Source organism: Nerophis ophidion, linkage group LG09, assembly GCF_033978795.1.
Source record: "Nerophis ophidion isolate RoL-2023_Sa linkage group LG09, RoL_Noph_v1.0, whole genome shotgun sequence".
Classification (NCBI taxonomy): Eukaryota; Metazoa; Chordata; class Actinopteri; order Syngnathiformes; family Syngnathidae; genus Nerophis; species Nerophis ophidion.
The window spans coordinates 24,965,731-24,990,730 of NC_084619.1; the positions used below are offsets into that span (position 1 = coordinate 24,965,731).

The 25,000-nt window shown below is 39.6% G+C and overlaps 1 protein-coding gene across 10 annotated transcripts in view; it reads left to right on the forward strand.

The window, feature by feature from the left end:
• Positions 1-25,000, forward strand: part of disc1 (DISC1 scaffold protein) — a 119,057-nt gene that overhangs the window by 31,698 nt on the left and 62,359 nt on the right. For all 10 annotated transcript variants that reach the window (XR_009808113.1, XR_009808112.1, XR_009808114.1 and 7 more), the window contains exons 7-9: positions 964-1,018; positions 4,614-4,716; positions 13,469-13,657. Coding sequence is in view for 6 of the 10 variants with exons in the window: in XM_061910653.1 (XP_061766637.1) it covers positions 964-1,018; positions 4,614-4,716; positions 13,469-13,657 (347 nt within the window). In the remaining 4 variants the exon portion in view is untranslated. The remainder of the gene's footprint in view (positions 1-963; positions 1,019-4,613; positions 4,717-13,468; positions 13,658-25,000) is intronic.

Here is a 25,000-nt window from a genome sequence, read left to right on the forward strand (position 1 = left end):
AGTCAAAGTAGAAGACACTCAAAAGCATGTTGACTCTCTCAATTGGAATTTTAAGTAAAAGGAAAAGTTGATTGAACAGTCACTAACATTAGGAATTATGTACACTCAAGATTTCTTTCTACTGAAGCACTTCCATCTTAAATACCTCAATAATACCACAAAAATTGTAACATTAGTTTGGAAAAATGTTTGTTTTGAAAAATATAACGTTTTTTTTGTTCACATCAACATGTTGATAAAGGTGTTTAGTAAACACGTTAAGTGCGTTTATGTTCTTACTTGGGTTGCTTTGCTCAAGCAAAAATAAACACAATAGCTTAAAAAGGAGTTATATGTAGTTGTGATTTATTAGAATTATTCAACAACAACCCTGTGATTATTCTGATTACAGCATTTTGTCATTTGACAGCACTAATTCATAGTGCTGCCAAATGACAGCACTATAAATGACCATCATTGAAATACTGTAGCGTAGTAGGCCTAAGTATTCATTGAAAATAAAAAGTATTCATTTGAAATAAGGCCGACAGTTTAAAAAAAAAAGTGTATTTATTATTTTTGGCCATCGTACGATTACACACAGTTTAAACAGTAACACAGTTTAAATATAGGAAAATAAAAACTCTACTGTAATTAAATTATTATTTGCTTTAACACTACAGAGAGCCTGCGTACCAATAGTAGTACACATACCAAAGTTTGAGAATAACCGTTGTATACTGTTCATGGCAGAAGAATGTAAAACTCAAGTGTGTACAGCAATAACTGCTTGGTAAAACTTTTATGATGACCTTAAAGAGGAACCAAATTGTTGTCATGAGTCAGAAATTAATATTCCGCTGAGAGCATTCCAGACTAAACTGGGGTGTTGACTTCTATATTTAGGGATGAATAAAAAACAAAAAGAAACAGCCAACTATGCGGTATACTTTTGGAAAATAACCTGTCTATTTCCTTTTGTAGACTCCAAGAACAAGAGCAGGCATTGACTCTATCCATCAAGGAAGCTACAGCCAAAGTAAGGCACCATTTTTAAATTGTAAAAATCCGGATTTCAGAGTGAATGTGTATAGATTTCTAATAAGTCGTGACATCAAATTGAAAGTATGTGCTGCGCATCAGCATCTGCTTGCTACATCTGCATGCTAGATGTTAGTGTTTATATTCATGTGCTTATTTCTATTTGATGAGACTGTGAACTCTGCACTGTTGTTTTGGAAGGGTCAGAATCAGCAGGAGATCTGAATGTATCCTGGTGAATAATGCAACAAGACGCTGCCACAGTACAGCCTCTTTCTTGTTATGCAAAACACTATTTTTAAAATTTTTTAGTCAAAGTATCGACTGTAGTTGTTGGTTTGTCTGTATCATTTTTAGACTTAAAATGTTGCTTGAAGTGGCTGTTATGGAGGCAGGTGGACCCTAAAGATATGAAAGAGAAAGTGTCATGAGAAAGGAACATGCATCTGCAATATTATGGACAAGCCAACGTAGACTGTGCTGAACCAGCAAACTCAATAAAGCATGGTGAATTATGCAAATATTATTTTAAATACAGTCAAGTAAAATCATCAGGGAAGGGATCAACTAAGTTAATCTTTTGCACGTTTTTATGTACTTTTGTGTTTATCCCACCTTAAAAACCCTGTTTTTCTTTCCCGGTTGGTTTCCTTTTGTTGGAGACTGTACAGTTATTTTTTTTTTCATTTTGACACTATATTAACACATTAACAGATTATTTTTTAACTGACTAGGGTGAGAAGCTCTGTCTTCAGGCTGTCTTGTATATTAACCAAGCTGTAGCGACTTTGTTATTGTAAAAGCGAACACTGAGGAACTATTTTTCTTTCATAGTAACACATCGCCTTGCGATAGCATGCTACGGCATTAGCGGTAAGCTAGCTACGGCAAGAGGTTGGCTAGCTACTACGTTAGCAGCTGAATCTATTTTGAGTTTATAAGGCACAACACAAAGTGATAGGTTCATAAGGCCGAGGCCCATTGTTGGCCCGTGAGGGCCTCCTAAGAAAAATATCTGTTTTTTAACTGTGGTCTGTATGAGTTGCAGCAGCACTTAGTTGTAATGCACTTTTCCACCACTTGTGTCAGTAATGACAATCTCAAGCAATCAGAATTGAGAAGTTTAAGCGCAAAACTTATGAACAAAGTGGTGAAGCTGTATTTACTTTTGCACTTCAATTTTATTATTAATTTTGTTATGTTTTAATTTTATTTTAGAACTGCGTAATTGCTTATTAATGTCCCTTGTTTTGCAGTGTATTTGATTAGTACTTATTTTTGTAAACAGTCTAAACTAAGACTTGATAATAATCTTTTTGATTAACACATGATCTCCTATCATTTGGCAAGGGTTATCCAGTTAATATCTGAGTGGTGCTTGGGCCCTTCTCTAGTGGAAAAGTTGGGCCCCAAGGATAAAAAGGTTAAGAACCGCTGCGATAAGACACCAATCTTTACTGACTAAAAAACACAAACAATCATATTACATTATCTGTAAAGTATGAGCCCACATTTCATGTTTGGTTTGTACACTGTTAGCTCGACAGAATATCTACAGTAGTTGTATAAAAATCATGACGCACTGCATTTTTGGTGATCAATATTATAGTGACTCACTCAATGGACAGTTGTGCGTTTGGTCCAACTGGCCGGGAACGTTTCGGTTTATTTTGGTTAAGCACTTCATTTATGTCTAACAGCTTGGCTTCAAGTTCTACATTTGCAGCGTCAAGTCACGCCGACCTCACTCTGTGGGCTTCCGTCTGCTTAAATGTTTCACTCTTTGTGCTCGCTTCTATAAGCAGCAGTTCATCCTCCGCAAATTCAGGTTCAAAAAGATAAGGTTGTAAATCATAATTTGTCCAAAAATAACTATCTTCATTGTCTGTTACCAAGTCTACAATGATTAGAACAAACAAGCATATTTTTCCCAAAGTAAGAACAAACACTTGTTGCCGGAAATCGGAAGTACGTTGCTATGGGAACGGAAATAAATGCGATGAAGAAATAAGTTCCGGTAATGCTTAAAATTACCTGTAAATATTGTACTGTACATATTACACATTGTTAAGAACCTGTTTGTTATTACATTATATATGGTTAGAGTGTCCGCCCTGAGATCGGTAGGTTGGGAGTTCAAACCCCGGCCGAGTCATACCAAAGACTATAAAAATGGGACCCGTCACCTCCCTGCTTGGCACTAGGCATCAAGGGGTTGGAATGGGGGGTTAAATCACCCCAAATGATTCCTGGGCGCGGCACCACTGCTGCCCACTGCTCCCCTCACCTCCCAGGGGGTGAACAAGGGGATGGGTCAAATGCAGAGGACACATTTCGCCACACCTAATGTGTGTGTGACAATCATTGGTACTTTAACCTAACTTACTTTAACTTATATTTACATGATCTAACACAATTTCCCAACTCATATGGAAACAGGGTGTGTACATGCCACATTCATTGTTTGTGGATGTTATATCTTATCACATATTTATCTACTATTTGAGCATTGCTTTTGACTTTACAGTCACCTTGCATTCTTCCCAAGATGAGTTTCATAGGTTAGAATTTTCTACTGCGTGGTGATTGGTCTATACACTCAATGTGCAGACAAGCAAAAGATTGAAGGCGAAACGGGGGTGGAGAGCTCTATAAAGACCATTTGATTGTCACTGTACTTTCGACAAACTTGTCATTAAAATGGTTGGCGGTATTGCAACTGCACCTTAGAAGACATTTTTAACGTCCCCAAATAAAGCCTTTTTCCAAAGCTGTATTTTGTTACCTACAAATGAAAAATCTGATGTTGACCATGTGAAAAGGAATACACATAAAGGATTAATTAGTGATTCAAAAGCATTTTACTTTTGATGTTGGGAAATCCCAAGTGTTATACAATTCCTTCAAGTAGATTCCAGTCCATGTAATGCTTTAAATAGAATTATGCAACCCTGACAGATTTTTCTATTTCTGTGTGAAGAAGACTTCCCCACCCAGAGATGTGCTACCTATTTGAAAAACTTATTTGACAACCTTTTTAAAGTGTTGCACTATCCTGTGTCAGGCTCAAAAAGAAAACATGACAGCGAATCCAGCTCCACGTCCTTTTGAGCAATGAATATAGTTCCTCAAAAGATGAGAGGTGCGTCACGGGAATTGTATCTGGCTGTCCTTCAAAGTGAATACAGTGTATGAAACAGAAGTTAAAAGGGCAGATGTGGGCCAGACAGGCTTTATCAGCAGCCATCAGCTCCTGCAAAAGCTGAGGTGATGCATCCCCATCAGGACCCTGACATTCACTGCCTTTTTCTTCGCTGACATTCTAATGGCATCTTTTATGGAGATTTCACATTTTCACACTTCCACATGAAAGCAGGATAAGTCTTTGTCTTTTTAAAGGTTAGAAACATGTAAAACATCAGCCTTTTGCACGGCTGTGCAGAAGCAGGCAAATAATTATTTGCGAAAGAGTTAAAAAATGAAAAGAGAGCTGTAATTGGGCCATGCATCCGGCATCCATGTGTTGTTTAGTAATACTGCTCACCTCGCGGTGCATGTCCTCTCGCTTTTCACCATGCCTTTTCTGTCTCTAGGTGGTCATGAGTCAGAAGCTGGGCAGCAGTCTGAGGAGGAAAGTCAGTGAGGTTGAGACACAGCTCTTAGCTCTGCATGAAGCCAAACTGGCTGCCATCTCAGGTGATTCCACATTACATCTTCTGTGTTCTTATTTTACAGTAAACATAAAAAGTCAACTGCCCGTGAAAGGCGTGAAGTCATTAAATCAAAAATGTTTACCCAAATTTGTATTACAAATAGGCATGTTCCTATGGAAGTAGAATTGTCCCACATCAACTTACAGTATATACATCAATATGATTAAATATACAAATACAAATATTACATTTAAAATAAATCAAGAATTTATATAAATAAACGTGTATTTGTAAATATATTTGAGTTTTGAATATAAATATGCTTGATTTTGTATTTGTATTTGTAGTGAATTTGCATATGTGGATCGCTTTTTTGCTTTTGTGTCTATGAGACATTCCTCCCACAAACCACATACCAAGATCAGATAGCTCAATTACAGCTCATGTTATTCTATTCTGTGTTAAATGTCTTTTATGTTGCACGATTGCGCCAGGTAAAATTCCTAGTTTGTGAACCTGTTCTCAAACAATGGCAATAAAAACTTATCTCATTCTTATTCTGATGCACAAATAAAAGTGACCTACACACTTCCCTAAACAACCAGCTGAAAAGGATTGCATTCAACGTTAACACTTGAACCTCCAGAGAGGTGCAATTTGGCACTTCTACCTTCCATGCCCAAGGTGGTGCCAAATGGCGAGTGTGTACTGTTCAGCTTGTGTCCATTGTAATGTGAGTAAGGCCATTAGTCTCAGTCTCCTGAGGAAGTACAACCTGCTTTGTGTCTTCCCATACAGGAGCTACACAAATATTCAGTGGTGTACTGTCAGGGCCAGCAAGGCCTTCTCTGCTGGCTTAACATAACAATAAATCATGAACATAGTTAAAGATAAAAGTACATTTTAATTTACTTTCCCTAAATATATAAATATATTCATATTTTCTTCCTGTCATATTATGCTCCTTCCAGCACTGTTGTTTTTAGTTTTAGTTTGTATCCAATCAAAATTAAGCTACTTTATGTTTCCATGCTGTACGAAATCTGCCCGGGGCCTTCAAAATCAACAATGCAGGCATCTGTGCACTGCAAGTGAACGGACACATAGAGTTGATTGACAATCGAGATACCCAATCAGAACATGAGTTGTTGTCAGTAAGGTCTTTTAGCTGGATTTGGGAGTCCCAAGTGAGTGTCCAATCACAAGTTGCAAAAACAGGAAGTGGCACCGGAGCCATACGACCCATAAAAAGCCACAGAAAACTCACCGGTACTCACAAAGGAGAGACACATGTTGATTAGGTTGCAGATATATATTTGCAAGGCCATTTTCAAGAATGATACTTAAGACAAACTACATCCTCTGAGACGAGGTCAGCAGACAACAGAAGCTATTCCGGCGGTGAAATGGTTTGCCCGTGACTTTCACACGAATCAGCCGACTATGACCAACTACCGACTATGACGGTAGCACTGGCTTATACGGCATCAAATGGGTTCTACAAATTGTGAGTTCAAATATTTTATTTCTTAACTTTTTCATGTTTCTTTTGTTTTATACAATTCTTTTAATTTTGACAGTACCACCTAAGATACGGTATGTTTTAATTGCGAGTTTATTGAATGTTAAATGCGCCGAAAAGTCGACCCTGGGATTCAATGCCCAGTAGTGTGCAAGTGTGTTTCTGTATAGTATGTCCAGCCCAATGTTCCCTCTAAGGTACGCGCCTGTGCAATTGCACCCTGCTCACGCGTCCTCTGCGCACGGCAAATCCAGGCCGTGTCCATGTCGTGACATAAATTACGTAATTTGAGAAGTGAAGTCGTAATAAGTAGGACGTCACTGAAGGCCAAGGTGAGAAACGCACGGCCTGCCACTGCAAATAGTTGTATTGTAAAGTAACACGAGTGAGGTTGCACATGTTGCAATACAACATGTGTACATTTTTTTATAATGTATATAGTGTAAAAATTGTATAGTTTTCACCTAATGTATATAATGTTAATGTATAAAATTATAATTTCATTATGTGTTCAACAAATAGTAATGACATTTCCACTTTTGTGATCACAACAGAAAGTAGTGGGTAGTTCTAGTAAGAGGTCAATTTATGTTTGCATCTTTGTGAAATGTATTGCTTTGAGTTTGCCAGATCGCACTTGGCACTGCCACAACATCTCCTTTTTGCATTTGCCACATTTGAACTTGTTACAATAAACACAACACAATGTTTTTTTTTCCCTGTATCAAGTGTGGGTGGTTGTTGCAGAAAGTTTTCCTTATTCGTCTCCTTGGCTGCCATATGAGACTGTGCAAGCTCGCTGGTCCATAACATCCACACCGCATTTCAGGCTGTTGTAGTCAGGGACTGTTTTGGGCTTGTTCTCGGGTATCCTTAGTATCCACCAATCTGTGCATGCTACTGAGGATGTAGACAGTTTTCCTCTGTTTGGGCGCATAAACAGTCAGTGTGGCATCACAGGTTAAAAACACTTATGTGCTGAATTCCTCGCGGAATCTGGAAGCTCCCGGCAAATCTTATTGATTATACCAAGAAGGGTGGTTTTCTGGCAGAGCAGTCGGTGCGCTAAAGACAATGAAGTAAAACATTTGTCTGTGGTAACTAAGGATGATGTTTGATAAGAAAATATCGAGTTTGAGTCCATTATCGAATCCTCTTATTGAACCGATTCCTTATCGATTCTCTTATCGAATCCAGAGGTTGTTGTATATGGGAAAAAAAAAACAATATTTAGTTTAACTGAAGCTCACTTTTATTTTATAAGAAAAATAATAATAAAATAAATAAATTACTGTTGTTACCCCCCTAAAGAAATTAAATAAATAAATATTGACTGTTACCCAAAGTATATTAAGTGGGATTTTTCTTAAAAAACTAATATATACAGTGAAACAAAAATAACCTGTCTCTGTGATCACTGTAAGTGTATAAATAATAATAGTGTTAAATAAAATCAGTCCCTTGGGCACAAAACTGAAAATAATACAGCTCTCAGAAAAGTGCACTTCTGCTGCTATTGGTATTTACTAACTAAACACACTATTACACTAAGAATGCCACAGTCATCAATCAATTCTTCTTCCAAAAAAATTAGCATGTCCGCCTTTTCAGGATCAAGTCTGACCCTCTCTTCGCTAATCGTGTCGCCAGCGGTGCAAAAAACACGTTCACTTGGCGTGGAACTAGCTTGGACACATAGATATCTAAACCTTCTGGGGTCCATCAGTGTGGCCTCCTCCAGGAATGATTGCACATCCTTGTCCTGGATGGAAAATGAGGGACAGACATAGCATAGAATTAGGGGGGAAATTAGCTGAATGTGAATACTAGGGTGTCTGTTGTTAAGTCTTTAGCATATGAGTATGTGGAGATAAATGATGGAATGGAATAAGTAATGAAGTTAAACATTGTACTGATATGATCCACTTTAAGAGGTTGTTCAAATTAATAGTGCTTACAAAGTACAAAGAAGAATTATGAGAAATACTTTCACCCTTATTGAAAATAAGGTATTCTTCATCTCAGTATATTAAAGGCCTACTGAAATGAGATTTTCTTATTCAAACGGGGATAGCAGGTCCATTCTATGTGTCATACTTGATCATTTCGCAATATTGCCATATTTTTGCAGAAAGGATTTAGTAGAGAACATCGACGATAAAGTTTGCAACTTTTGGTCGCTGATAAAAAAGCCTTGCCTGTACCGGAAGTAGCAGACGATGTGCGCGTGACGTCACGGTTTGTGGAGCTCCTCACATCCTCACATTGTTTACAATAATAGCCACCAGCATTGAGGGCGATTCGGACCGAGAAAGCAACGATTTCCCCATTAATTTGAGCGAGGAAGAAAGATTCGTGGATGAGGATAGTGGGAGTGAAGGACTAGGAAAAAAAAAAAAAAAAGGCGAGGGCAGTGGGAGCGATTCAGATGTTATTAGAGACATTTTTGAGGATAATTCTGGAAAAAAAAGTGAGATTATATGGTACCTGAAAGTCGGAGGGGTGTGGCCACGGGTGTGGTGACCGCCAGTGTCTCCGGTGGGAGGAGGTAATAGTCCGCAGCTGCAGGACGACGCAAGCTCCGCTCATGTCTCCGATAAGAGCCAACTTATTACCACAATTTTCTCACCGAAACCTGCTGGTTGACATGTGGTCAGGAACCATGTTCGCTTGACCGCTCTGTTCCATAGTAAAGCTTCACCTTCGGGAATGTAAGCAAGGAAACACCGGCTGTGTTGTGTTGCTAAGGTTACCTGCAATACACCGCTTCCCACCTACATCTTTCTTTTTTGACTTCTCCATTATGAATTTAACAGATTGCAAAAGATTCAGCAACACAGATGTCCAGAATACTGTGTAATTATCCGATTAAAGCAGACTACTTATAGCTGGGATCGGGCTGGAAGAACATGTCCGCTACAACCGGTGATGTCACACGCACACGTCATCATAAGCATCAGCATTCCGCGACGTTTTCAACAGGATACTTTGCGGGAAATTTAAAATTGCAATTTAGTAAACTAAAAAGGCCGTATTGGCATGTGTTGCAATGTTAAGATTTCATCATTGATATATAAACTATCAGACTGGGTGGTCGGTAGTAGTGGGTTTCAGTAGGCCTTTAATGACTGAATTAATTAATTACATATTACAAAACTGTTGTATATACTAATTCACAGATGTTATTTTATTATAAAAAGGTCAGTAAATGATGTATATATTCCTCAACGCTCTGAAGTGGGAAAGGGGTAGGATTATAAATGATAAATAAATGGGTTGTACTTGTATAGCGCTTTTCTACCTTCAAGGTACTCAAAGCGCTTTGACACTACTTCCACATTTACCCATTCACACACACGTTCACACACTGATGGAGGGAGCTGCCATGCAAGGCGCTAACCAGCACCCATCAGGAGCAAGGGTAAAGTGTCTTGCTCAGGACACAACGGACGCGACAAGGTTGGTACTAGGTGGGGATTGAACCGGGGACCTTCGGGTTGCGCACAGCCACTTTTCCACTGCGCCACGCCGTCCTTTGAGTAAAACCGTCCTTTACAAGAAAAGACATGAAGCTAGTCTGACTTTTTGCTACTTTTTCAGTATTCTGTTCATGCCATATGCAATTTGTCGTCGTTTTTTTGACAACTCTACTTCTAAATCCATCCTAATTTACCGGTGCACTCTGACGTCCGGAAAATACGGCATGTGTTATTTTCTTACATAGAGATTGTGAATGTATCAGCATGTATCTTTCCAATTTTTGCGTATTTCTAGTATCACTGACCTGCTAGTATGGTCAGAGTGTAGAAGTCTTCCCCCCTTTGTGAGGTCATTTGACCCCGAATCAACGGAAATTGCTAAACACATTCGGAGCGGGTTATTCAAAAGGTGGATGTGTATGCGGTATTCTCACATACTTTGCAGATTGGAAATACAGTGGGATATGGTTTAACAGATACAATGAAACACAATTCAGCATATAAAATCCACTTGTTTTTTCATTATTCTGGCACTTTAACATTATCAAACCTATCAATAACAGGAATTATACAACATACAAAAATATTAATGGAGTCCAAAAATATTTTACCTAACCAGGATCGTGAAACACTTTTTGCAATTAGTTCACCAACTTCAGAAAGTCATTCTTCATTCTGATGTGGGAGCTGAAGGGCAGTGACAGACCAACAATACAAAAACCAGACAGCCATTTTAATGGCAAGAGACCATCTGCAGGCATTCATTTTTATTTACTCTAATGCTTAAAACTGGCGTGATTCCCTGTCATAATAGTAATTGTTTTAGTTTATACCCATATCTCAGCTTCATATGATCAGCAATGTAATCAGAACAAATTGGACGGCAATATTTAGCCTATTTTCCAAAAAACAACGTGCCGAGGTAGAAACACGACATCCGACGGCAATCAGTTTAAATTATTTTGGAATATTAAATTGGCTGCGGTGTGTTTCTCTGTATAGGATTTAGAGGATTGTTGTGTACTTACTATTAAGTACACAACAATTAAGTAAGCTTTACTTCTTCCTACTCCTTTTCGGACATGATGTAAAGTGTAATGATGTGAAACTGTGATGTGTTATGCTGTAAGTGTGTTCATGTACAAAATAAACTAAAGAAAGAAAGCACTAGTTTATTAGACAGAGCTGCAAACTCTGGAGTGGTGTAGGCTACAAGATACTGTTAATGTATACAAAAAGGCTAATGTTAACGTTACCGTTGGCCACTGCCTATGCTTAGGTAACTTTAGACTAGCTAACATTACTGCAGTCCTGGTTGATATAAGAGGTAACCTTATTTTAGCATAAAGGCTACAAGTGAGCAAATATGGAAATTAACCGGCAACAGTTGAAGTTAGGTCCTCACCGACACTACCACTGGAACTGGGACTGCAGGATGAAGCAGAGGAAGAGGGGCGTGCTTCGTCATCTATCGCTGCTTCTCCGCTTGTCGAAGACACGCCACGGTTCTCGAACGTTCAGGTTATGTGGGGCCTGAACGTGTTTTAACATGCTTGTAGTTCTTCCCCCTTCCATGAGAGCGAAATCTGGCAATAATTGCATATTGTTGTTTCCTCGTCGTATTTTTTTGTAAAATGAAGCCATGCCTTGAGGTGTTTTTTTCCGGACCATTGTTGTTGCTGCTTTCTGTATCTACCACCTAATGACTGAGCTACGTCATTTCCTGTGATGTTCCACAGGGCATTTACTGTGGGACGGAATTCGTTCCCAGGGATTCGAATAAAAATAACACTCTTTTTTTATTTTATTTTAATTTTATTTTTTTTACTATAGTGGCCTCGATAACGGAACCGGTTCTCAAAAAGGCATTCGAGTCCATAGAATCGGTTCTTTTTTTATCGAACAACCAGGAGAACCAGTTTCGAACATCATCCCCAGTGGTAACTGTTCTTCCTTTGTCCATAAACAGCTCCATAAGCTTTGCCGGGATATGGGTTGATGTTGCACACATACTTGGATTTCAGGACACATGGTACCCAGAACTTAATGCCAAACTTGTCAGGTTTTGTTGCAATGTACTGCAGGAAACAGCAGCGAGTCTTAGTTGAAAAAGTTGCTCATCAATGATGAGCAACTTTTTCTAAAACCCTGCCGGGTTGTAAGAATTGATGCAATTGGCATCAAAAGACCCCCAAACATCAGAGACTGCATTAAACCAGTCAGTCGTGTTTGTCCTTGTCATCAAAGCGTAGGTGTTTTTCATGATGTCCTTGAAGCGGTTTCGAGCCATTATCCTGTTGATCAGGGGCACTCCCAGTTTTGCTGACCATGCGTCATGCAGTGACGGAAGGTGGACAATCCCCCACAGGAGGAGGATGCCAATAAACACCATTAGTTCAGGGACCGCCGAATGGAACTGAACTGTTTTTATTTACGATTTTTTTAACTTCACTAGTGTTGGGTTTTGTCCATAACAAAGTTCCCAATAAGTTGTAAATTACCCCAGTGAAGCCATTTGGCTCTTTCCTGGCAGGATAGTAAATGCAAGAAAATGCTAGGCTTGCTAGTCTTAGTTAAGTTATTAATTTATTTCAAGCATGCATATGGTTACAAAATGGCACATTTTAATTTAATTTAATTCTAATTTCTCATCACAACATGCCTGAAAAAGAGTAGAACAAACCAAAGCTTATTTAATCCTACCACTTTTCCATTACATAGCAATTTCTAACACATTTGTGTGTTCACTTCCTGTGTTCAAGTTGTAAGACAAATTAAATAAATATATAATACAGTTCACATAAATGAATAATTAAGTAGGTTGTGATTCACATAATGAGGAAATTAGCATTTGAGCTCGGCCTGTCACGTCTGACATATTCTTGGGTATTCCCATGTTCTGTGTTTATTTCCGGGTCAGCGTTTTTTTTATCTGGTTGCATTTCCTGTCAGTCTCCCAGAGCGCTGTTATCTTCACCTGTCCCTGGGTGTGGTTGCCAATCAGGCTTCATTCTCTGTCAGCCTTCCCTGCAGTCAGGCCTGGAGGATTGTCTTAGTTACTGCAAAGTTGTTAAGGGGCATTGTGTTGCAAGAGTGATATGCTATATTTGCCAGTGTAACTGTGACTTTTGCAAACTGCTTGCTTATGCTTGTGTGCACTTCTCTGATGCACTACTGGTCTGCTATGATTAAAAGACTCTTACCTGCACATCGCCTCATCAAGTCTGCGCTTCCAGAGATGACAACCATTGCAGCGTTGCGTGTTCGTGACACAACTGATATTCACACACACTCTGTTTTTGTTATTCATTATTTCTGTTAGATTATGTGCTCTCCCCTGAACAAAATGCTGTCCTGTCATCTGTAAATCATACTAACTTTAAGTCCCTTGTAGCTTTATAAATGTTTATATAGAAATTTAATGATTTTTGGTCCCAGTGAGTTCCCCTAGCTTGTCGTATTGCTCGCTGTTGGTTAAGTAGCTTCTTACTTCGTTTAAGAACAACCCTCTGATGCTGTACTGTTGTAATTAGTTCATTAAGATGTTGCGATTAATTGTTTCAATTGCTATTGTTAGATCCAAAAACACTAAAGCTGCATACTGTTTACCATCTATTGATGTTAACTCTGTATCCATATTAGTTGTCTGTGAGCGTTCCACTTTTATGGATTAATTTCTCCATTAGCCATTACCAATAGTATTAGATGTACTTAATTGCACCATTCATGTTTAAGTCACTCGTTAGAGGTGAGAGTTGTATGCAATAATGTTACTCTGGTGGACCACCATGCAGGTAATGACTTCAGCAGTGCCAAGGAGCTGAAGGCTGAAATTAAAGCGATGTACCAGGAGCAAGAGAGACTGGAGGTTCTGGCCAAGAGGCTGCACAGTCTAAGCTCAGGAAGCAGCCAGGAGCTAGCCAGGATGAAGGAGCAGCGGCAGCAGCTCAGACAGGAGCTGGAGCAGAGGGAGGCACAGCATGGTGAGTCTGTCTGCACTCAGATTAGACTTTTGTCCCTCAGGAGGCTGGAAGAAAGGAAGGCGGCTGCAGGAAAAGGAAAAGACTGGGGGAAAAAAATAATCCATCATATAAAGCACGCTCCTGATTGACTTATAAAAAGCAGCAAGGCTGTGTAAACATAACAATTAGCATAATGATTGTGGCTCTCCATAAAAAACAAACAAACAACAGAGCACTCACTAATTGAACCTGAGCATAAGGTGATTTTCTGTGGCTGGACTGATTTGAATTTTTTTTAGTACAGACTGTCGAGTGGGAGTGTTATGCAGCTGTGTCCAAACGTTTTCCACCATGTACTGTAGAAAATTGAAGGATGCCATTTGCACTTGGTACATTTTGTGCAAAACCAATCATAACATTATATAGGGTTAGGGTTAGAAAATAACATTGGCATTTCAGCTTTGTGTTATAGGTGACATGGCAAATTAGTGTAATATCTCGGATAGGAAGGGACAAGCAGTTGAAAATGTTGGAGGGATAGATCTAATTATGTATCTTCTTAATGACAAGCAGGACAGGGGAATAACCTAAATATCAACAGTGCACCTCGGGATGGTGTGCTTTCTATTATGTGTTTTAGCATAAAACGTATCTGTTCTGAAACATTGAATTTACTTCAAGATCGTCACGTAAGATCAGAAACATAATTTGGTGACAATGTCATGTTGATGTCCTGCATTAAAGCGCTTACCGAGCCTCTAGTTGGGTTACCATTATGACATCCCCAATACTGCCAATAGGTTCTATTTTAGGTCCTGTATTTGCATGATATTTTGAGTTTTGTTACAATTTGACTTAACGTGCTAACAAACATTATCGTCAATTGTCTTGGATGTATTCCCTTCTTTAACATTTTGGTTCAGTGACATAAAGTTTTAACATTCAAATGCATTTCTAAGGATAACTACTTTTGACCATTCATATATACTTATTTACATTAATCGCGCATGATGTATACTGTATAATAATCAGCCCTTTGAGACATTTGTGGTTAAGGGTTATATAAATCAAATTTGATTGATTGATGATATTCATGCTGAAACATTGGGGTTCTTTTCTAAAAGGAAGTCCTCTCTTGATGTTGCTCCATGCTGGGAGGACATCAATGAATGGTAAATGTTCTTGCAAATGATCGAGAAACCTGTCATTCGTGCCTGGGGACTCAAATGGGTTTGCGTCTGGATTGGCAGCTGTTAAAAACAGGAGGGGTGTGAATTAGGGGTAATACACTTTAGATTGTGTGAAGTAGCCAATTACCTCCGAGCCACAGGCTGCAGACATGACGTATAGCAACGCTCGCGCAAGCTCTAACTAGAAGAGACCTCAATGGCGCTTAAAGAAATCCTTTGCTTTTTAAGGGGTTTAGCCTCCTGGCATTGGGTTTTGATGGCACCGCCTGCAGTGCTCCTCCAATCCATCAGTCACAGGCATATTTCTAAAAAGGTCACTTCGCACTATGAGCGGGAGCATGCAGAGGGGGATGGGTACAGTGACGAGACACTAGTGTAGGTACTGAAGCTCCAGCAGCAGCCCCAGTGTGTTCAATCGGCCATTTACTTCCTCTGTTATCAAGATCGTTAGTGGTTACAGGCTGGCCATTAGTGTTGAGCCATTATCTTGGCCTAAACGTGTCACGAGGGGGCATCATTTAAATATTACAAGCACCTCCTTTTTTGGAAGGTTTTGGCCTTTTTAATTCACACATTAGTCATAAACTCCAATGACTGATTTGTTCATTATGATTGCAATTGTACCTATCACTATAATTTAGAGAATAACTACTTTATTTTGGATGCTTAACAACATCCACACTGATCACTAGACATAGATTTGACAACGGCGGCAATCTGAAAAAATATGTTATCATATCAATGATTCCGAAATGCATCTTGTGCTTCAGTAAGGAAAATCCTGCTCCGATGGACACACAAAGAAGCTAAGTAGGATGTTCAGACTAGACAAAGGAATCAGGAATCAGGTGGTGACACTTCACTTTGTGGGACGCTTCGGCGAGTTAATGATTGGTTTTTCGCGTTGCTTAAATGCTCAAGTAGGCGTGCACAATATGTCATCAGCAGTACTTTCTCAATGTGTTGCTGACACCAAGCAAGGGGCCCATTAAAGTGTCACCGTACTTGGCAATAAGGATTTGGCACGCGCTTGCTGGAACCTACAAACCACACATTACCGCTCTTTGGCTGGATGGGGTTAGAAATGATTGTCTCCTTCAAAGTCTAGGTGGCCTATGAGGTAGCTCGAGCACACTCTTAACATACTACAAACATATTAACATAATGTAAAAGCATATGCATATCCTTAAAAAATGGCATTGTCATGATAAAAGCTCTAAAGCAACACGAGAAATCTTGTTGAGTGTCGCAGCTTTGTACGCCTTGTAGTGTTTAGGGTGGGGAATAAGGCTTTTGCCCCTAATTGCCATTGGCCCAAGTGTTGATGAATGGCAAATCCATCCTAGCCAGAGGTTTGACTCTCAGCTGAGAGTATAAAATTGTCCAAAAACAGATTTTAAGTAATGTTAAATTTGCAAATAAATAATTGAACAACAGACAAGATGGTTAAATTACCCCCGGAAATAAGGACAATCAAGTGAAGAAGTGGAGACAGTGTGTTCTCCGGTGTTGCTTATTTAATACAAGTCTTAGTATGCAGATGGTATATTCTGTTTAAAGTGGATATTTTATTTTTACTTGATGAAGACATGAACAGCTCTCTCTTCACCGATACCACCAATGGTGACATTACACAACACTTTATGCAGCTGTTAAGTCCTTGCCTTTAGAAGTCTGCTGGTTGCGTCAAAAGCTTTTACTTGACCTCGGAAATAAGTATTTGAGTGTCTGAGAGCTGCTTAAAATTTACAAAAATTACTTAATGGCTGTAACGAGATAACACTCACATGGTTCTTCGTTCTAGGCATGAATTGATTAACGTGGACCCCGACTTAAACAAGTTGAAAAACTTATTCGGGTGTTACCATTTAGTGGTCAATTGTACGGAATATGTACTGAACTGTGCAATCTACTAATAAAAGTATCAATCAATCAAAAAAGATTCAAACTTGAAGTACTGACACATCCATCCATTCATCCATCCATCCTTCCATACATACATCCATCCATCCATCCATCCATCCATCCCTCAGGGTCTCGGGGGGCGCTGGAGCCTATCTCAACAAATTCAATAATTTACCAAAGTGATCAGAATATAAGACAACCCTATACAGAAGTGGTTGATTGATTGATTGATTGAACTCTCTTTGTCAGGACACTTTTGGGAATTGTATATTTTATGACACAAAGACAAGAAATTATTAAAATGACATGTAAAAAAATAATCATGTTTGCAGAGATTACAATTGATTATCCGAAAAAAGGACATCACATTTCTTAGATGCTTGACAGTTTGATGACTCTGCTTTATTGACGTCCATTCTTCCATATTCTACCACTTATCCCTCTCCGGGTCACGGGAGGGGCTGGAACCTATCCTAATTTCTCTGTTAATTTGCCCATTTTTCGAGACATTTTTTTCAAGCGGCTGCATCTCCCCAGGTCACTAATATATGTGTGCGAGTGGCAGGAATACAAACCCTGAATCGTCTTTGGCATTATCACATTCTGGTTTCTATGTATCTATCTAATTCCTGTTTCTCCAGGCCTTTCTCATGTACTGTATACAGTAAATACAGGACTTTTTTAAAACACATTACTCCTTATGAGAGGTTCTCATAAAGAGTCCCCCCTCGCCAAGTTTAATGGTTTGGGGGTAATGAAATAATACAATAATAATAATTATAAAATTAATAAGATTTATGTGAGTTTTGGGTGTGAGTTTTCCTTGCCCTTTTGTGGGTTCTTCCGAGGATGTTGTAGTCGTAATGATTTGTGCAGTCCTTTGAGACATTTGTGATTTGGGGCTATATAAATAAACATTGATTGATTGATTGATATAGCACTTTTTTCTCTTGACTCAAAGCGCATGGAAAATAATATACATTCACACACTGATGGTGGTAAGCTATATTTGTAACCACAGCTGCCCTGGGGTAGACTGACAGAAATGTAGCTGCCAATTTGCACCTACGGCCTCTCCGAACACCGCCAAAAAGGTTTTCACATTTATTTACCACTGTAGGTGGGAATGGGAGAAAGGTGCACAAAGTGTGTTGCCCAAGCACACAACAGCAGTGACTAGAATGGCGAAAGCTGGATTTGTACCAGGAGCCCTCAAGTTTCTGGATAGCCACTCTACCATCTGATGGTCAAATGGTGTCTTCATCAGACTGATTGAAAGAGGAGCTGTCTGCGCCAATGTCCAAATACTTTTGAACTGACGGACGATGCCAGTGCTTCATTGCTTCATCCATTGGGGCATTCCCCCAATTGTTTTTTTTTCATCTGATTGATCATGTCCCTTGGTCTAGGGTCTAGCAAGAACAGCAACTTGCTAATGGGTTTGAGTTCAGACCTGCTAATCACGGCGTTACCTACAGAGATGTGTGATATTGTATATGCACATTTTGAGAAATCTCTAATGATCATCCCTAATGATTTTCCTTAACACTCCAACTCGAGTCACCTTCATTCTACTGTTGGGTAGTATTGGACTCTCTATATCAGTACGGCAATGCAAGTGCCATCAAAAATACTGGCACCCAGAGTTATTACTCAAATGCAATTTTCCTCTTAATGGAGTGCTGATAGTAACGCTGAGGGCATATATGATTTATTCATTACCTTGCCACTTCTAGGGTGCTTCTATTGAGGACATGATGGAAGGTAAAACAGCTACTCTCCTAAAGAGACTCAGATGATTGAGAGTAGTAAAGTGGTTAAGTGGACCCGGGAGAGTGTTTCCTGCTTTTTGTTTCTGAAGTTTTTTGACATTAGTCATTCTTCCTGTGATTGAATATGGGATAGGACGTCGTTCCATTGTCAGATTGTTATTACTGTATGTCAGATCCATTATGTCAAACATCTCAGCGCGTGTATGCCCAGAGGAATCACTACAAAAACAAATCTGCCACTTCAATCAATGTATGTTCTTGGTACAGTGTTGTGTCAGGAAGAGCGTCCAATGTAAAAACTATGCCAAAAATCAGTCATGAAACTTACTCACTGTGGCAAGTCAAAGATAACAACTTTCGAAATTCCAAATTATCCATGGGTCTGAGTGGTTGTTTGCCTGTGGGTGACTGGAAACCTTTTATAAACAAGGTCAGGTTTGTCATGTACAAACATTTTTATCTTTCAGGCTTTTATAGACAAATCTTGTTTATAAAGTTATGATCAGTAGGCAAAATTAACTTGTTTACTATATGACTGGAAACCCGTTGCTGGGATAGGCTTCAGCTCACCTGCATGAATGGTATTGTCTTTGCATATGAGTATTTATGACATACCAAATCAGAAATTATGCCAAAAATAGCATTAGTTTGTAGAAATGAATCTATTACCTCACAGTCCAAAAACATTCAGGTTGAGTGAGGTGATTGGAGACTCCACATTGCTGTTTGTCTATTTATGCATTGTGATTGACTGGCGACCAGTCGAGGGTGAACCCAACTTCTTTCCCAAAAGTGAGCTGCCTGTGACCCAGGATAAGGTAGAGAAAATGGATGAATGTATAATATATCAGCCTATTTCTGAAAACATTTTGGATTTGCCACGTTGGCTTAAAATCTAATCAATATCAGTTTCATTGAACCATGTCTAACTTTTCCACACATTTTTGGAGACAATAATATGTTTTGCATAATCCTGGTCCCTAAGAAAACAATGAAAGGGGCTTTGACTGAAGTAAAGACAGCATGTGTTGCAATGAGGAGTGATGAATTGCTTAGATAGAAAGGCACTCAGTGGAGCGCAGACGTCCACCAAGGTGGAAATACTGTTGTCTGCATATCAAGAGAATGAACTACTGGCAAAGAAAGGTTTCAATGATAGCAAGTAGCGATGAGAGAACGTATCACAATTTTTATATCGATGTGGTAAAACTGTAATGAGTACTTGCCAAGCACAAGCACCACCGATACACAAAGTTTCATGAAAAACAGTTGTGTAATTTTTCTGTAAAGTTGTTGGGGGCGTATATTTTTGGTCAAAGTTCTCCTTTTGGATTCTTTCCGTGCATTCATGCATAGTCCCTGAATATGTTTCAGCGAGCAATAGCAGGGCTATTGCCATACTTTGTGGCCCCAGGGCTGTACAATATTATGCCTTATTGAGACTTCACTGCCAATGTTGCTTGGCTGCTGCTCCACCCAGAGACACCCAAACTGTGCATACTGCAAAATCCTCACCTGCACTGTGTTACCTGCAGTTCTGAGCTTCAACACATTCATCACAACCAACGCCTTCAACTCAGTTACAAAGACACACAATTGCTCCTTTACCCTATTATGCACAGGCTTTCATACGCTGCGTTAGCATAGTGCCCCCTTAAATTGGTTCGACAACATTGAAGCCCCACAGATGTTAGGTATTGTTACGAGGCCGTGAGGAAATTACTGCATTATTCATTTTCAATTACAGTGCTGTTTAAATACTCATATAATGCAGCAGCAAATTGGAAACGCCTTGCCGTTGTTAACGGTGCGATAAATCTGCTCCATTTGCTTTGTCTCTATAAATACGTATTATAATCTGTAGAGACAGCATGTTTAATCAACCTTATACTTGGTTTACTCTATGTAGTTATTTATTTACTAAGTGGCTAAATTAATAGTCAGACCAATCAAAGCAAAAGGCTCCTTTGGCATATTAAATGGCACATTGTATTCGATTATGTTATGATTTGAGGGCTTTCTGGAGCCAACCGCAGACTTTGGAAAGAATAAGTGTTTTCAGCACCTGCTGAGATCACTGTCACAATGGGAGGCCGAGCTTGGCCTTATACATTACGGACTAGTGTGGTTCCTCTCGTCTTCAATGGCTTTTTATTGCTAATTTGATTCGCTTGGCCTACCAAATAACATGGTCTCCCGCGGACTTACAGGAAGTGGTAATATCACCCATTGCTCGGGTTCTGTTACAACAGACGTAGGTTCTGCTTCTTGATGCCTGGACCTATTATATTAGCTTTCTTTCATCTGTCATGTCCACAAAGGCTGACTAGATTTTTTTTCCCTGCTGGCGGTTGGCATAGCGACAAGATGGCGCGCAGACTCTCCTCAGCATACAACAGGATGAGGAAATACACTTATGTCTACATCACATAGCTACTGTACATTTTGTTTTTAGGAGAGGATAGGATAGGATAGCACTTTATTGCTATTTCACTTAAAATATGCAGCACTTGTGACTTTTTCAATTCCTTGCAGGTAATTATTTCTACATCTGGTCCTTGCACTCGTTCAAACCAGAGCCCGTTTTGTCATCTCTCATTTGTACATACGTCAGGCCTAATGCCCCCATGTATAATTCAGTGGCTATCTATTTGCATGCTGCTTAATAAATGAATGAATGCATAGATGAAGGTTGACATGAGAGATATTCAGGCAGGATAGGATATCACACAGCAATTAAGGATGTGATAAGTGAGCTGCTTGGTCCCTCACTTACTTGTACCTATATGAGGAACAAACACACATGCAGCTTCCTAAAATAGACTGGCTATCTCCATTGTGCTTGCACACAAGCTTGTGGATGGACGCCTGTGTTTGTGTGTGTGCTTCTCAACCATGATTCCTTTTCCCTGCTGTGCCAGTCTGTCGCCTGTCTCATTCTGGAGATGACGTTGTCTAATAACCAGTATCAAGACATTGAACAAATTACATGTCAAACTCCAGCATGATTTAGAATACCAATTAGGTTTCTTGTCCTCATTCAATCTGTCATAGCTAAATAACAAGAGTTTTGGTACACACAGGGTTCACAACCCAATTCTGAATTGTTTTCTCCCTTGTAGCCATGTTCAGATACACGTTATATGAGTGTAAACAGACTAAAAAAATAACGCATAAAATAACGCACACAAATCAAAATGAGGCTTTGACCTTACTGCATACAAACCCCATTTCCATATGAGTTGGGAAATTGTTTTAAATGTAAATATAAACGGAAAACAATGATTTGCAAATCCTTTTCAACCCATATTCAGTTGAATATGCTACAAAGACATATTTGATGTTCAAACTGATAAACATTTTTTGTTTGCAAATAATCATTAACTTTAGAATTTGATGCCAACAGCATGTGACAAAGAAGTTGGGAAAGCTGGAAATAAATACTGATAAAGTTGAGGAATGCTCATCAAACACTTATTTGGAACATCCCACAGGTGTGCAGGCTAATTGGGAATAGGTGGGTGCCAGGATTGGGTATAAAAACAGCTTTCCAAAAAACGCTCAGTCTTTCACAAGAAAGGATGGTGTGAGTACACCCCTTGGTCCACAACTGCGTGAGCAAATAGTGAAACAGTTTAAGAACGTTTCTCAAAGTGTAATTGCAAAAAATTTTGGGATTTCAACATCTACGGTCCATAATATCATCAAAAGGTTCAGAGAATCTGGAGAAATCACTCCACGTAAGCGGCATGACCGTGACCTTCGAACCATCAGACGGCACTGTATCAAAAACCGACATCAATCTCTAAAGGATATCACCACATCGGCTCAGGAACACTTCAGAAAACCACTGTCACTAAATACAGTTTGTCGCTACATCTGTAAGTGCAAGTTAAACCTCTACTATGCAAAGCCAAAGCCATTCATCAACAACATCCAGAAAACGCCGCCGGCTTCTCTGGGCCCGAGATCATCTAAGATGGACTGATGCAAAGTGCAAAAGTGTTCTGTGGTCTGACGAGTCCACATTTCAAATTGGTTTTGGAAATATTCGACATCGTTTCATCTGGACCAAAGGGGAAGCGAACCATCTAGACTGTTGTCGACGCGAAGTCCAAATGCCAGTATCTGTGATGGTATGGGGGGGCATTAGTGCCCAAGGCATGGGTAACATACACATCTGTGAAGGCACCATTAATGCTGAAAGGTACGTACAGGTTTTGGAACAACATAAGCTGCCATCTAAGCGCCGTCTTTTTCATGGACGCCCCTGCTTATTTCAGCAAGACAATGCCAAGCCGCATTCAGCACGTGTTACAACAGCGTGGCTTTGTAAAAAAAAGAATGTGGTTACTTTCCTGGCCCGCCTGCAGTCCAGACCTGTCTCCCATCAAAAATGTGTGGCGCATTATGAAGCATAAAATACGACAGCGGAGACCACCGACTGTTGAATGACTGAAGCTCTACATAAAACAAGAATGGGAAAGAATTCCACTTTCAAAGGTTCAACAATTAGTTTCCTCAGTTCCCAAATGTTTATTGAGTGTTGTTAAAAGAAAAGGTGATGTAACACAGTAGTGACCATGCCCTTTCCCAACTACTTTGGCACATGTTGCAGCCATGAAATTCTAAGTTAATTATTATTTGCAAAAAAATATAAAGTTTATGATTTTCAACATCAAATATATTGTCTTTGTAGTGCATTCAATTGAATATGGGTTCAAAAGGATTTGCAAATCACTGTATTCCGTTTATATTTACATCTAACACAATTTCCCAACTCATATGGAAACGGGGTTTGTATAATGCAAATCAATACAGAATACAGCCCACTTTTTGTATGATTTTGGCCTGTGACAAAAATTGTCATCAACATTTTGACCACGTTTTCGAATACCGTCCCGGTTCTCATATGGCTTGACATTGTGTGTTCATAACAGCGCATTCTGCGGAATCGAGTGTACTACAGTATTAGTTGTAGATAGATAAATAGTACTTTATTGATTCCTTCAGGGGAGTTCCCTCAAGATAATTAAATACATATAATGTATATTTGCTAATGTGACTCTAGTGTAAACAGAGACACCCAGTCATCACAAGCTGAATGCTATTGTAACGTGACGATATTTGACGTATGGATGCAAATTACAAGTTGCATGGATCATTACACAGGGGAAAAATGGTTGATGGGAGACATGTGAAGTAATGTTGAGGTTAAAGGGTGCAGAATTACCAAATCCATAATACAACGTTTTAATCAACACATCGGCCTTAGAGTCAGAGGATTCTGAGGCCATGTATACAATCAGTCATTTAACACCTTAAACGAATAATTATTTAACCTAAGCCCGGTTTGAACCAGCGTTTAAGGTCCTCCTCCTCGGACACATTTTTATACGGCTAAGTGTGCCGTGTATTTCTTGAATCTCCAGCACTTAGCCTTGTGTGGACTCATTGATTGTTTAAAACCTGAGTTCCGAGAGGAAGTGACACCAGAAAGACCGCGCCCCACACAGGATGTGATGTCAGAAAGACCGCGTCACAGCCAGCTTCATAATAAAGCCGTTTCGTAACTCGGAGCTAACCACTGGAAATACGAAGGCGAGTCATCCAGACATGCCCGTGTTTCTCCTTCTTCTACACGTAAATACACTTGTGGAAATCACAGATGAATACCGTAGCGATTTCAACACTTTTCAGATGGCAAGAGAACTTTCGAATATCAGCTGTGATTCTACTTATCGAAAAACTTTGTCCATTAGTAGAAGGAGAGACAACGAGAATGTGAGCTCCCATGGATGTGATAAAAGAGGTTGCATGTGCTTTGTATTACCTGGCCGTCGAGGGAAGACAAGGGAAAACTACAAAAAACAGCGAATGCATTTGGACAGGCAAAGCAGACTATCAGTTATTATCCGCCATGTATGTGTTATGTTTACTAAGGGGAGATGACGACACAGTTCCACAAGAGGGCGGTATAGTTCTATGTATTTTATTATATACAGTATACATATATATACACACACAATATTATATATATAATAATGAACTCAAAACTAATATGTTTAAGGAAAATGGAGTATGTGACATAATCCAAAAGGAAATGGATGACAGACGATGTGTAGTATTTAACTAGAGGGTTTTACCGTAAATGTTGGAGATGCGTGTTTAGAGGAGTGGTGCTGTCCGACAAAGGCAAGGGAAGCAGGGTTGTCCAGGGGCGGAAGCGGGGTCGAGAGGCAGGAGCGAGTTGTCGTAGTCTGGGGGCAAGCGAGGAGTCGAGAACCAGGAAGCTCGAGGGAGGCAGGGAAGATCCAGGAGCACAAGACGCACAGGTTGACCCGGGGATACACACAGGGAACTGCGGGGTGAGGGAGGACACAACAACAAAGATCCGGACAGATAGCAACTAAAAAGCTGGAGACGAGCTTACAATACGCCAACAGAAGGTTATATTCTGGCGCGGCATGGCATGTAGTGCCCTCTTATGAAGGCAG